Source organism: Lichenostomus cassidix, chromosome 5 (assembly GCF_008360975.1).
Source record: "Lichenostomus cassidix isolate B80296 chromosome 5, HeHo_3.0, whole genome shotgun sequence".
In the NCBI taxonomy this organism is placed as follows: Eukaryota; Metazoa; Chordata; class Aves; order Passeriformes; family Meliphagidae; genus Lichenostomus; species Lichenostomus cassidix.
The window spans coordinates 33465614-33480815 of record NC_139486.1 but is presented as its reverse complement, the minus strand read 5'-3'; the positions used below and the strand labels follow the sequence as shown (position 1 = coordinate 33480815).

At 39.3% G+C, this 15202-nt stretch overlaps 1 protein-coding gene across 1 annotated transcript in view; it reads left to right on the top strand.

Moving 5' to 3' along the window:
* The window catches only part of DCAF5 (DDB1 and CUL4 associated factor 5), a 70293-nt gene extending 55731 nt beyond the window's left edge, over positions 1-14562 (top strand). The window contains exons 8-9 of the mRNA XM_085062148.1: positions 5885-6012; positions 12502-14562. Coding sequence (XP_084918274.1) covers positions 5885-6012; positions 12502-14310 — 1937 coding nt within the window. The 3' untranslated portion in view covers positions 14311-14562. The remainder of the gene's footprint in view (positions 1-5884; positions 6013-12501) is intronic.
* The last annotated feature ends 640 nt before the right edge of the window (positions 14563-15202 follow it).

Sequence of the window (15202 nt, the reverse complement as noted above, 5' to 3'; positions counted from 1 at the left end):
CCATGCTAGGAGAAGAAGGGATCTTGGCCATCCCTTCCTGTTCTCACCCCATATTTGATGTGACCAAAGTCAGTTTTGCTTGTGCTGCTGAGAAACCTTTAGTAAGTGTGGCTGCTGATAGAGCTGGAGTCAGAGCCCTAATCCCAGAAGAAGGTGTGCTGCAGGACCCTGTGCTCTCAGGGCAAAAGTGCTTGTGTTTCAATCTAATTTCTCTGCAGATGGGTCTCTGAGGAACAAAGCCATCTACTGGCATCCATTGTATGACAGAAATATAGGTGTGTGAGTGACCAGATAGAAACTTTTAAGGTGCCTAAACATAATCTGCTGCACTAAAGGCAGAGGCCCTATATGCTTTGCATATTTGCTTGCATTGTGCTGTGCGTTTGCTTTCCATACTATGGTATCTCTCTTTGTTAGTACATCATGATCTCATAGGATTCAAATGCAAAGTAGTGGCCTGCGGTCTAAATGTGCCCTGGATTTTTATTAATGAAAACTAAATTAATTTTAAATGAGCTACTACTGTAGTGCCAAATACTACACTGGAATGGTATGCTATGGCACACTGGCAGCAGCTGCAAATATCTGGTTCTTCTCAGGAGTTTTCAGCACTTTGAGTAATTCACAAGGCTTGCATGAAGATATTCTTTAGTCTGTGGAACGTCTTTCTACCTTGTATGAAGATATGCTTTAGTCTGTGGATTGTCTTTCTACCATATATGAACAAACAGTGGGATTTCTTTTTCAGTGTCCAAGATAGAAAAGACTTCTTAATGAGGTCATTTAATTCCTCTGTTACAGAGCCAGTGGAGGATAGTTCCTTATTCCAACAAGTTCTTTGGCATTTTGACAGGCTTTTTAACATTTGGAACAATGCAGCTTCCATTAGTTTGGAGACTGTTCTACATTCTTATAGGATTTCTGCACTAGAGCACTTTTCCTAGTAATCTATCACTTTGGCTTTTTCCTTATCCTTCAAATAATTCATTCTAGGTTTTTCTAAACACTGCTTCTTGTAGAACTCATGCTGGGCAAGTCAGATTGATGTCTAAATCTCTCACTCTCCTTTGTAACAACTTACTAGAGTTTTTTAAAGGTGTTGGTATCTACCATTCAGCATGTTTGCAATATGTCAAATGTCAACTCATTCACATAAGTATTTACAAAACCACATAATTAAGAAGTAGTTCATTAGCCAAACATTTAAAACGTAAATTAACAAAGCAAACCAAGAAGAAATCACTTTGGCAACTTAGTAGACATTGACTACTTCAAAATGTTGTATTATTCCTTCCTCTGTACAGGAGCCTGTAGAGAGGCCTTGTGTTGCCAAGGTATTCTTGTCAAATGTATAAAGCCAATCTGTTTTAAAATGTACATATTAGATTTAGCCTTTTGTAAGTTATTTCTTTCAGCTGGTCAGGTATCGTAGTAGGATATTACCCAAAGGATTTTTTGAGATTTTGTATTGCTCTTCTTTGGAACACTTATTCGCAGGGTATAAATTAAGAGTGATTTTCTTGACACTTCACTTGTGTATCAAATAAAAGCAGACCAAAAAAACCCATTGAGCAACACAACTCGAGCACTAAACCACTACTCAGCACTGTCTTTAAGCATGGTGATTTTTGGGTAGTATTGCAAAACCAGCTAGAGCACATCCATCTCTTCCCTCCAGTAGTTAGAGGTCATAAAATTATAAACCTTCTAAAATTAGCATAGTCAGCCTCTGAAGACTTTTGTATTTTTTTTTAATATATTACTAATAACATATATGTAAGCTAGTGGCTTCTGAATGAGCACTGATTATACAAGAGGGAGTTAGTTAGCTACAAATATAAAAGCTGCTGTGCTGAAAGAGTTGCAGGACCTAGGCATGCCACTGAGTTTAAAAGCAAACACGTAACACCTCCTTCCCCAAACCTCAAAAGCAAAATTTAAGTGGTTTTAGGGTAGCAGAAGTAGATTCTGCTAAAACAATACAAATAAAAGTACCATTTCAAGGGAAGACAGCAAAAAGAAATTGAATTTATTACATGCAAAAAAGGAAGATAGCATCAGGAATTTGATCAGTTTATTGCTAGCTTCCACTTAATGTACAGATGTACTTTTTTTTCTGCCAGCAGACATGAGCACACTTAACTCACACTCTGAGATGGCTGAAGGCTGTATGGCTGTAGCTAAGCCTCTGCTGAGAGACATGGGGGATTCCAGACAAGTCTGGACACAGGCAGACTTCTGCCATGCAGATACGCATGTAATATGATTACAGCTGTGGTGAGCTACTATAAAATAAAGGGACTGCTTTCAAGATAAGGAAGTAGAAGGCTTTGCATTAAGAGCTTACTTAGAGGTGTCACTCAAACACATAGGAGTTGGTAGACTAAAATTGCATCAAGCAAGGAGTTGTCCAAAAATGAGGTTCTGGGGTAGTCTATTATATTTGACACAAAGATTATCGGAGTATTGCTGGAGTCAATATATTGTTTTTGGTTTAAATTATTAAAACCTCCCATACCACTGGTAAAAGCTGACTGCTAAGATTTGTACTTCTCCTGTGGCAGTTTCATGTAATTGGGCAGTTAGTTCTTTTAAGGAACCTTCAAGGGAAGTTCACCTTCATTTTAAGAGGAGTGAAATATGTTCTATTACTATGCTCCCTCTGAATTTACCATTAGTTGCTTAAAAGGAGTTCTGCAAACTTCAATATTAAATCAGAAAGCTTTGGAGTTCCTTCATAGAATCATAAAATCATAGATTCATAGAATCACAGGATGCGTTGGGTTGGAAGGGACCTTTAAATATAGTTCCAACCCCTCTGCCAAAAGCAGGGACATCTTCCACGAGACCAGCTTGCTGAAAGCCCCATCCAACCTGGCCTTGAACACTTCCAGGGATGGGGCAACCACAGCTTCTCTGGGCAACCTGTTCCAGTGTCTCATCACCCTCATTTGACAAAATGCCTTCCTTATATCCAACATAACCCTATATTCTTTCAGCTTGAAACTGTTGCCACTTCTTCAGTCACTACAGGCCTTGGTAAAAAACCTCTTGTCTTTCTTATAAGTCCCCTTTATTGAAAGGCTGCAGTAAGCTCTCCTTGGAGCCTTCTTCTGCCCCAGCTGAACAACCCCAACTCTCTCACCTGTTCTGGTAGGAGAGGTGTTCCTTCACTCTGATAATTTTTGTGGCCCTCCTCTGGACCCACTTCAGCACCTTCAGGTATTTCTCATGCGGGAGGCCCCAAAACTGGATGCAGTACTTCCAGGTGGAGTCTCACAAAGGCAGAGGTGAATCACCTCCCTTTACTCGCTGGTCACACTGCTTTTGATGCAGCCTGGGATACATTTGACTTTTCTGGGCTTTAGACACTGGATGAATTTGACTACAGCCTAGGCAGCCTGTGTTCTAGGCATGGCATGCTGAGCACTTTTCATCCATTGCTCTTAGTGTATTGATAAACATTCAAAAGTTTATTGCGAGAAGATGCTTCTGGCATTGAATGATTCTTCTCACTGTTCTACTAGGACAATAACGATGGGTTAATTCACACTGCTGACAGTGCCACAAAAGGCCAATGACTGACTTAGAAATGCAGCCCAAGATACTGGTACATGGTATTTGTATTTCATCTCCATGATAATTCTTTCTTTGCTCATTGTCCCTCTAACTTCTGACTCTTTTGTTAGTGACTTGTGGGGCGTATTTCTTGTTTTGTACATAATTCAGGCAGCTACAGTCCATGGATAGTTAAAACTTGTTTTAAGCATCACTTGCAGGCTTGGAAACGCTTCCTAAGTGAACTAACTCTTCATTCCTGAGGCCCTCTTTCTTGGAATATTTGTCTGCTAGGTCAAGATGTGTTGAGAACTGGTCTTGATTTAACCACCTACTGTTGGCTTGGTAGATACATTTGGATTGACAGCTCTGATTTGGCTGGAAGGAATGCTGTGGGAGTAGGGCAACTTGCCATCAGCCATAAGCGTCTAGCAGGCTGAGCAGAATGAAAGGACATGAGGAATCTCATAAAATGGAAAAGAAAATCAAAAGAGCCTAATTTGGCATTTAATGAACTTGCTGTCCAATCAGTTACTTCTCAGTCAAATTTGCTGACAGTGGTGAAAAATCTTGCTCCAGTGGCTAAAGGCAGAATGTGTCTCTAAATCTTTACAGAAAATACAAATGTACCCAAGTAAGAAAACTGCTCCAGGTAGCTCAGTCTCAGTGCAGTTTCAGTCTGGTGAACACATGTAGAAGTTAACTACCTAATGATAATCTCCCTGTCAAGTTTTCCTGGTTTTAAATGAGACTTCATTCTGTAAACAGTCTTTAAAAGGGCCATGTATTTTGGTCCTTGGGGTTACTTGCCATCACTTTTCCCTTTTCCAGGAACTTTATTTTTCTATCCCAAAGTGCCATGACAAAGCAGTTTGGTGTGCAAAAATCGTGCAAAGTGGAAGGAACACTTTTCCAGGAGCAGTAAAAGATCTGTCTCTGGATTTTAAGGACTTGGATGACACCTCATTTCTAAGTTCTTATCATGGTTTGTATTCCATGTTAACCATCGGTCAGGTCTTCCGAGTGCAGTTATGAGTGAAAGGAGTAGAACACTTTCTAAGAGGAGGGGGGCTGTACACATGGTCATTAGCTGCTGTTCTTTTCATCATTTATGTAACCTAACAAATGGAAGGTGATGTGAGAACGGTTTTTTCCTTTCTCTTTTTTTTTCCTTTTCATTTTTCTTTTTCTTGACCCTTATATCTTGCTATTTTTCAGTGTTATGCACATTTCATAAAGAAAAACTTGCATTTACAGGAGAACTCTGACTCTGTTTTAGAAAACAAGTTGTTCAACAAAGGGCTTAGACCAGCAACAGTTTGAGCTGCAATAGCTCCTGTTGGCGTCAAAGGAAGATAGTAAACATTTTCAACAAGAGGAACATAAAGTGTGTTTAGTGTAAAGATGACTATAAGTAGCACAGAAGCTAATGAAATTATTTTAACTTTGTGTAAGGTGTACTTACAGCCTGTGAAGTCGTAAATAGCAAGGTGGTTTTCATCTGAAGTGATTGTCAGTTTTTACTTCCCAGCTTTTAAGTTTTGTTTTCTTCAACTGAAAATGTTTAGTCATAGCATGTTGATGGACACTTGTTTATTCAGATACATAGGTGTGCTTTGTAACAAATTTGTAGTTTTAATTGTGTGATACTGTGAATGTAAAAAAAATACTGTATGACAGTTTCTTGCTTTGGTGTATGGACCTAGTAAGAGTCAATGACCAAGCAGAAAAGTTAATTGGCTTCTGTTTTGAGTTTTACCACTAGCACAAAAGCATTCCACTTTGGCTAATTCACTGCCTTATGACAAAGAATGATGATACAACCCACTGTTCAGATGTGTTATTTCAAGTTCTTCCTATTCATCAGAATGGAGTCAACTGTGACAGTAATAAATTGCTGATTTAAAAAGTAAATTTGAAAAATAGTACAGCTCTTAAAAGTCAACCTCTTTATTTGTCTCTGCTTCAGATTTACAAACTGTTTGTGTCATGCCTTAGGTTCTGTGGTTTCTCTGGTGATTTCATTATGTATGTTGTTCTCATTCACATATTTGTCATATTAGGTAAAAAACCTTCATTGTTTGTTTAAATGAATCAAAGCAAGCCTCTAAGTCCCAATTTGCAGGAAGGATGCTTTTCATCAAACTTGCAGCTTCTCACAGGGGCATTGCTCATAAAATTGGAATTCTGCAGCCAACATAGGCCTTCAAATATTGCAAAATAAAGCTGAAGTGCATTGTCAAATATAATAGGACTTTAAATGACTATGACCGAAAGTAATACAAAGATTTAATTACTCATGTCCATGTATGCTGTTTTCCCCTAGGTGGCATTGGCAGGGTCGTCAATGGTGCTTTCATGGTATTGAAAGGTCATCGGTCAATTGTCAACCAAGTGCGGTTTAATCCTCACACTTACATGATCTGTTCTTCTGGCGTTGAAAAGATTATAAAGGTAAGATTAGTTATCAGAAAACGTGTTCTTTCAATGTTTTGGGAAGAAATGCTTTGTTTTGCTCAGTGTCATTCTTTTCCACACCCATCCTCTCTTCTCCTCTTACTGTTTTATAAAATGTTATCTCTCATTTGCTCGCTAAACTGATCCAAGTTTTTAATTGAGCATTTCAACTTTAAACTTCATTTCAATTTCAAAGGTTTCAGGGATAAGGGATAAGACCAGCATTTTCTAGATTTGTACCTTGAAAAAGGAATTTTTCTCCAGTTTAATTCCATGCATAACAGAAGTATCATGCAAACAATCCCTCTTGGGAGAGTTTGGTCACAGTTGTAATGTGATCTCCTATGGCTTCTGATACTGTGGTCTAACATTTAATAAAAGTATCTCCAAAGAGCATTGTTGAACCTTAGCCTAGACTGACCTGGCTGCTTTTGGCCCAAATAATGCCTCAGAAGCCCTTCTACAGTTTTTGTACTTATTTGTTCATTGAATCAATTCAACATACCTTTTCTGTGGCTTCCAGAGGAAACAGGACTCTTTAATACCTTGCATGGTATGTCTTCTCTGAATCCTTTAACAATGTACAGTATTTTTAAGAAGTTTTTACCTTTTTCCATGGAACTGAAAGAGATAAGAAACTTTGTTAGGTTCTGAAATTTTCTTTCCCTAAGGAAAGACAGTCAATATTGTGGGAGCAGGAGAAAAACAATTTTGTTATTTGAGGGTTGGGAAGGCAAAGGATTATGTTACACTGATGGGATTTGCATTCTGCTGCCATAGATATTTTGCTATAATTTAGGTCTACCAACAGAGTGAAAAAAGCCTTTTAAAAAACCTTTTAAATTTGAAGTATGATAATAAGAAATGTTTCTGATCCTAACTGTTGAATGATTTCATGGAAGTCTTACCTGCATGGAGCTATACGTAATGTTGTTAAAATACTAGTAAATGCTTTTGTCAGCTACAAGTTGACAGCATGAACTTGTCCTGCAAAGGAATGTTTTAGTGATGTGCAACTTATGGACCGGAACTGACCCAAAATCCTGGGACCATGGCCCAGTGCCCTGCTGCATCGCTTGCATTACAGCTAGTGTTGGCATTTGGGTTCTGACTGTAGTTCGGCTTTCCTTCTCTTCTGTCTTCCTGTGGTACTTTAGTTTGCTTGTTTCTTCATCTGTGTCTCCCTGACAGGTTTGACCACAAATATCTTAAATACAGGCTTTGAACAAAAGTGCATTGAACAGTGTTAGCAGCTCACTGATTTTTCAATTTCCAAGCCACCAAACTGCCACTGCTTAACAACAGTTTTGCCAGAGGCATTTTTTTTTTTTTGCTTTGGGAACTTGATTCATGCAGCCTGAATTTTCCCTTTTGGATTCTAGATCTGCTGATCCTTCACCCTATGAATCCTTCCTGCATGAGTGTGCTTAGACTGTTGGATTAGCATTGGTATAAACATCCCCTGTGTTGCTTTTGTGTACTTCTGCTAGGGTTTTGGCAGGACATTTTTTTTGCCTAGTGATTAAAAGGTTATTTTGATTAAGGCTGCAGTCACAGGTTGTGTAACTCTTTCAAAGACACCTCTGCTTGAGCGCTTCCTTAGAAGAGAACGCCTGTTGTGTCACAGTGTGTGCAGTGGAATTGTGCAGCTGCTTGGAAGGAACTGAATTCCCCAAACATTGCAAGCTAGAAACAAATTAAGGGAAAGGTGTTTCATGTATTAAGTTTACTAGTGAGCCAGAACTTCTTACCCTTTTTCTGTATGTCCTTTTGTCTCAGCTTGCAATGAGCCTTGTTTGGGGATCAGGTTGTTTCAATGCTCATGTCTTGTCTGAGCTGCCTCACTTCACTCTAAAGGTGTTGTCTTGGTGAGCAGTGCTTTGCGGGCGACTGTGCAATGGTGGTTTCTTCTTCATTGCAGCTACTTCTATGGATAGGTTGGAGACTAGTAGCTGCCACTAGCAGAAGGGCAAAACAGGAAAAACAGCACCAGCAGTTCTGAGGGGCCATTTACTGCATTAAAAACAGCTGGGTACACAAGTATTTCCCTTGCATTGCTGTCTTTCTTTCCCCCGTATAAATGCTTCATGTGCTTGCTCAGAGAAATTGAAATGACAGGAGAAGGAGCCATAATTAAATATCATAGTTAAGTTTTGTATGTTTTCTTATTTTGTTCCTTTTTGTTTATTTGTTTTAATCACTTTCTTTAAAAGTGTCCTTCCTTTTATTATCCTGCCAATGTCTTCTAAAACCCTCTCTGGAATGAAATCACAGAAGGTAACTTCACTGTGGCTGGTTTCAATTGTAGAAAAAATTGTAGAGACTTCGTGATGAATTAAAAATGTGGATGCAAGTAGTTGTTTGTCTAAGCTCTAAATTTTTAGACTAGCTGGCCTAAATTTAATACTTTAAGAAAGGAGGAACTGATAGCACCAGCATCAAGCCATAATATAGACAAGCCATTCAATAATTCCATGGGCTTCTGCCAACACACTTGCTACTTTAATGCTGATTGCAAATGAGATACAAATTCATCTCAGGCCTAGCCCCACAGAAAAGAGTAATATTCACAAGAATGGTTTTGATGTTTGTGGTTATGTTTTTTTGCTTTAGTTTTATTTGGTTGTAAAGGACCCACAAGAATACAATTCAGTAATTCACTGGTTTAGGGTTTGATTTCTGCTAGGACCAAAAATAAGACCCAACAATCTCATTAATAAAAGACTTTAAAGCCTTGATTCCAGACAGTGTGTGGCAGACATGTCAACCCAAATGAATTGTTCATTGCCCTTCATTTACTGAACCTCAGTAGAATTGTATGCAAAAGTGCAGCTGCAAACTAAAATAATAGTTTGTATCAAGCATTCACCACAAGGGCTAAATCAATATAAAACAGAAAAATACCACATTCCCCTCAGTTTACTGTGTAAGACATTGGGATGTGCTGGCAGGAAAACAGATTGCATTGCAAAATAAATAAATGAGGCATTCCCTCTGATGTGTTTGGCTTAGAGGAGGGCCATGGAGAATTATGCAGTTAGGAGACAGTTCCAGGAAAGATAAAATAGATGAAGTACGTAACAATTTTCTGAAAGAAATTCTGTTTTGTATTGAAAATGGAATATTGTGTACTGGAGCACAACTGTTGTAGGTCCCATTTGTTTCTAAAAATCATTGGTGTGTCAGAGATAACAAAGTCTATTTGCACATGTTACTATGGTGACAGATTAATGTCATTGTGACTAGCTGCCTCTGCCTAATCAGATAAGCTAATATAGCTGGTTTTAATTACTCTCATGCTACAGGCATAACTACTTTTTTGTTTTAAAATCTGGGGGTTTGCCACCATGGAATACAAGCAATTCAAACTGCTGTCAGTAGATATCTACTGAAGTAGAGAACCAGTTTTGTATTCCCATTTTCTGTTACTGTTCCTATTTTTATATCTGTACTTGGGTCATCAGTGAGTAATATTCATCTCCTTAATCTTCTGGCAGAGAAGGAAGAACTTCTTGATAAATTGTTGCTTCAGTGGGTTGATTTTCCAACTTATTTTCTCCTGTTCGATAATATTCTTCCTCAACCTGGCATCAGCCTGAGTTTCTCATCCCTCAGAGGATGAGAAAGAGGCAAAGGCATTCCATTTACAAAGAAAGCCCATTTCAGATGCCATAGAGAGCACTGGATCAGTTGATGCCAGTTTAAAGACTTCCCAGTTCTGCCAAGGATAGATTCTTAGTCTGATTTCTTTCTGTGACTCTGGCAGCCCTTCACACTCTCTCGTAACAAAATATCTAAAATGTAGGGATATCAATCTCCAGAGACAACTGATCCTGTGCAAAAAGGTATTCATAGTGAATTCCCTTGACTTCTCTTTATTGCTTATTTCTTCTCTGTGAACAAATCTCTCTTGGAAGGAAAAAGCCTCACTATGGACTCTTTGTAACCATTTTTTCAATATTTTACACTGCTCTGTTTTCACTGATGCTTGTGAAGTGAGCAGAAAGATGTGGTAGTGCTAGCAAGGATGTAGAATATCTCTGTGTACACTTTATGTATCTTTTTAGATTAATTTCTTTACAAAACAGACCTTTCTCAGAGGGACTTCAGAGCAGACTACCTCTACTCCATTTATATTGGTGCATACAGGATCTAAGCATTTTCTAATTCTCTTGCTTAAAAAATAAGAAAAGGCTTTATAAAACCTAGTGATCAATCTAACTCTGCTAAGACTATTTGAAGAAGGGGCATGCCAGCCTGTCTGTCCAAGCACACAGGATGAAGTGTTTACAAGAAGTTATGTGCTTCTTAAATAGATCTGATCTGCTTGTTGAAATGCTCAGCAGTGGGACAAAGGGGGAAAAGATCTGACAGGTTGTGAGAGAAGGTACTGAACACACACTACATAAATCATCAAGAAGGCAGCAACTCAAGAACAGTCCTTTCAGCAAGTAAAGTTCTGTTTTTCTATTTAAAAACTTGGTGTATCCACAAATCAACAATCTCTCTCATGGACTCACTGAGAGAAAGCTCTTTCCTACATTGTCTTAGGAAGTGGAGCCTGGGAAATTGAGGATGAAGAGTGATTCTTTCTATTCTCTTGAGTAGTTCACAAGGTTAAGTATGGTTGCTGAAATTCTGTACATAGTAGGCTTAGATTGGGTTTTATTATCTTCATCCAAACCTGATGCTTGTCCTTTGGGCTGTGTGTCTGGTAAGTGCAGTGCTTGAACCAAACAACAGAGAACTGTCTTCATTCTGGTTTCAAGTGTCATATTAAGGAGCTGCACTGGGAGAGAATTTGCTGAAGTACTGCAAATAATAAAAATAGCAATTGAGTACCACAAATACACCTTGATGTTGAGATGTTCTTAGAAGCAGCCTAATATAATGCAATGTAAAGTTCCTCTCCCTTTGCTCTGAAAGGCAGCTTGATGATTGTCTGCAGAAGAAAATATATCTGCAGCCCACTTTAGTTTTGGAATAGTGTCTCTTTTATTTATCTAGCCAGATCATATGTGGAAGCTCTGTTAACCATAAATTACACAGGATGCAAAGTAAAAGCTTTCAAATTTTGAAGATTTCCAGAATAAAGTTTACTTGTTCACCTTAAATTTGATTGTTCTGGACAAGTAGTTGCAAGATGATTTCTTTCATTTTGCTTCCATTATTAAAGATACAAGTTTTTTCTGTACATTGTTGAAAATCTCAGTGATTACAGAGTAGTTGGCATTCTTGTGGGCTTTTCTTATATTGCTTGTCATGGAAGTATCAGGTTATGTTGCATGTGTTAACTAGGCATCTGTAAGATGTGTGCTGATTATCAGATTTACATGTGCAAAATACTCTTTTTGTTAGCAGTTTTCTCTATTTGGAAAAAAAGTAATTAATTTCTATTGGGAAAATTGTTAGATTTTTTTTCCAAAGACTATCCCAGACTATCTGGTATAGAGAGCTGGCATAGAATTTTTTTCCCTGAGCTTGTTAGCATGGCAAAACCAAAGCATTGCTGAGATCAGATCTTTCATAAGCAGAGTATTAAGGCATTTTTTAGATAAGCTACATACTGGCTCTGGTTACAGTAAGGTATTGTTTATCCCATTAACCATTGATCCAAAGTGATAGTGGTTGTCCACAGAATGTCACAATTACATTGCCCCCAAATCTGTGAGTAAAACTGAGAAGGGTGAGGACATCCACCTATTACGTTTGCTATGAATTACCAGTTTCTGTGGGATATTGGAGGATCTTCTTTGGAGGTTTTTTTTTTCCCCTTTTCCCCTCCATACAAGGAAAATTGAGGGAAGGATAGATGGACAGCATAGTCGACTGGTGCTGTTGGTGAAATCATGACACTTCAAAAGTAGCTTTCAATAAAACTCTTCACCTTTCCCCATTAAAACTGCTGGTGTGTCTGCAGAGGATGCTGGAAGATTTCCTTTCTTTGTAACTGTTCCCTAAAGGGAGTAGTGCAGCTCTACTTTTCACCTCCATGCATTCAACTCCCTGCCTGCTGATCAGGTGTGATTGACTATGTAGCTGGATGAAATGTTACTCTACACCACTGGCACAAGCAACTCGAGTTTCCTGGGAAACAAGTGCCTTCATAAGTACTAAGACTGTATTATAGGCAACAAACTATTCTTACTGTTAGTGAGTAAGCATCCCTTATTACATAAAAATAGAGCCCTGCAATTTGGGAGAAATTATCACACAATGAATTACCAAAATGATGGATAATTTGCAGTGTGAGAGCTTTTATATTCTGGATGGGTGAAGTAAATGCAGGAAAAACACATTTGTAAAGGGGAAGAAAAAATCCCACAGCTCTGTAATACTTCTAAGAATGGTATTGAGGGACAAAAATTAAAAACAATCTGCAACCTGCAGTTGTTGCGGGCATTTGAGCTACTGTTCCATTTCAAATGGTTGTAATAGTTTATGAATTGAAAGACATACGTAATTTTTTTAAATTTTCTGTTACAGATCTGGAGTCCCTACAAGCAGCCTGACTGCACAGGGGACCTGGATGGTAGAATTGAGGACGATTCACGTTGCCTCTACACTCATGAAGAGTACATCAGTCTTGTGTTGAACAGTGGTAGTGGTTTGTCCCACGATTATGCCAACCAATCAGTCCAGGAAGATCCACGGATGATGGCCTTTTTTGACTCTCTTGTGCGCCGGGAGATCGAGGGCTGGAGTTCTGATTCAGACAGTGACCTCAGCGAGAGCACAATCCTGCAGCTCCATGCAGGAGTAAGTGAACGCTCCGCATACAGCGAGTCAGAGTCCTCCACCTCTTTGCATCACTCCCCACCACACGTGGCTGAAGAGTCTGATGAAACTGCCTATAACTTAAGGGCCTTAAGATCAACTGCGTCCCCCTCAGCCAGAGAAGATGTGGCTTCCCGTCAGCAGAGGCTCTCTGCACTGAGAAAGTATCAGGATAAGCGTCTGCTGGCCCTTTCTAATGAGTCTGACTCTGATGACAATACCTGTGAGGCAGAACTAGATACAGACCTTTTCCCACGGCCACCATCCCCGAGTCCTGAGGAGAACGAATCCAGCAGTTCCAGCAGCAGCAGCAGTACAGAAGATGAAGAGGAGCTGAATGAAAGGCGCACATCGATGAGGCAACGCAATGCACTGAGGCGCCGACAGAAGGTGCAAAAGGAGGAAAGGACTAGCACTAACACAGAGAATGTAACCCCCTATATAGGTGAGGACATATATGATTACCCCCAGATCAAAGTAGATGATCTTTCTTCTTCTCCAGCTTCTTCACCAGAGAGGAGTTCGGCCAACAAAGAAGTTCTTAAAGAAAGGACGTCCCCTTGTTCAGACAGTGAATCAGTGGAGAGAAAGATTTACAAAGCTTACAAATGGCTTCATTATTCTTACGTATCATATTCAGCTAGCAAAGATGGTGAATCCTCTAGAGGAGATGGAGAAAATGATGAAGGGAAACCAGGAACCAGTGGAAGGCACAGTGCTGCACGCTCACTAACTAAGGAAGATGCTAGGAACTTAAGTTCAGTGGTTCCTCAGGGTTCCTCAGCTCTTTCTGCTGAAAGCTGCAACAGAGAAACTTTAAGAGAATGTGGCGTAGTAGAAAATTCTAGTAATGGTCAAGCTCATGAATGTGACAATCAGCGGCAGATGGAGGGTCAAGAAAACACATCTGAAGACACAAGTAGTGGAGGTATAGACCATTCTTTTGAGACTAAAAAGCTCAATGGAAAAGCTAACTGCAAAGGGCTAAATAGCTGTACTGAAGAACCTTGCATTCAGACCACAGGACTTGTGGAACAGAAAAATAGTCAGAACTGTCAACCAGCACCAAGCCATCACTCACTGGTCCCTCCATTCTCCACTGTTGCCATCTGTAGCATGTCAGGTCACTGCTCCAGAAACCAGACTGATGACAGTGAGGAGAGGAGCCTCGACACCTCCTGCATTAATCATAATAATGGCCACTTGCATCTTCACCCTTCATGCTTCAACAATGGACAGAGTTTTGGAGAGCAGGAGACTGTGACGCAAGGACTACAGGTGCACTCAAATGCCGATAATGGCAACCGTGTACAGGTGGGTGTGACCTTGCACAAAGACTGCTGCCTGTCTGAAATGGACTCCAACAGCTACAGCGTGAGCACGAGAGAGGATACTGCTGACCTACATCCTGCGGGCAGTGAGAGCACTCAATCTCTTGGAGGACTGAAAAGACACAGAGCAGAGTTGGAAGATGCAGATTCAGAGAGTTCATCCTTAGAAAAGAAGTTAAAAACATGATAAATGCAAATGTCTGTCGTAGCGTGCACTCTCTCAAAAAGAAAAGGAAAAAGAAAGTATTAAAGGCACATAGAGCTTGGGTCTGAAACATTGCGTTTGATTCTCCATTCCGTTCTTCAGTGGGTCTGTTTTAGATTGCCAGTGGTTCATGCTGTATAAAAATCCAACTTGCTCCTTAATGAGACTGAGTCTAGTGTACCCATACAAGGTTCTGTTTAAAGTAAATCCTTATTAAGATGGTTGACTGAATAATTCTTGTGTGAACATGTGTCATTTGTTCAGCCAGCCAACCAGGATGACTGCTTTAAGGTTTAGTTGTTCTTCTAAGGAAGAAGTTTTCCGTACTGACACTACATATTGCAAGCTGAAAAATGGTGGAATTAGATCACACTGGTGGTAGCTTGGGGTATGTTTCTTGTTTAAGAAAACAGGGGAGAAGTCTTTCTGAACCCTTTATTCTACTTCAGAAAGTAAAGAAATTCAACCATTAGGGAGGATATTTTCAGAACTGGTTGGTATCTTTAGAGATGATACTTCATAAAACACTTCTGATACAGTTCAGTGACATTATTTTTATGCCAACAGAAAAGCTATAGGAAATGAGCCTCTTTCCAAAATCAACTTTAGACTGTTCCCATGGTGACATTCAATTTTGTGCACTTTTTTAAAGAAAAAAGCTGAATAACACAGTGTCATCACTATATAGAAGTATGATTGTTGGCAAGAGGCAGGTATTATGCTGTAGACCTCATTCTAACCAAGGGCTTTTAAAAATCAGGCATTGAAACATGCCTTTCTTTGATCTTAACACACAGACATTCTTCATCATCATTATTATTGTTATTAAAAATATGGTTCTGAGTATTGGGATATATCTTGATTGTGCCACCCT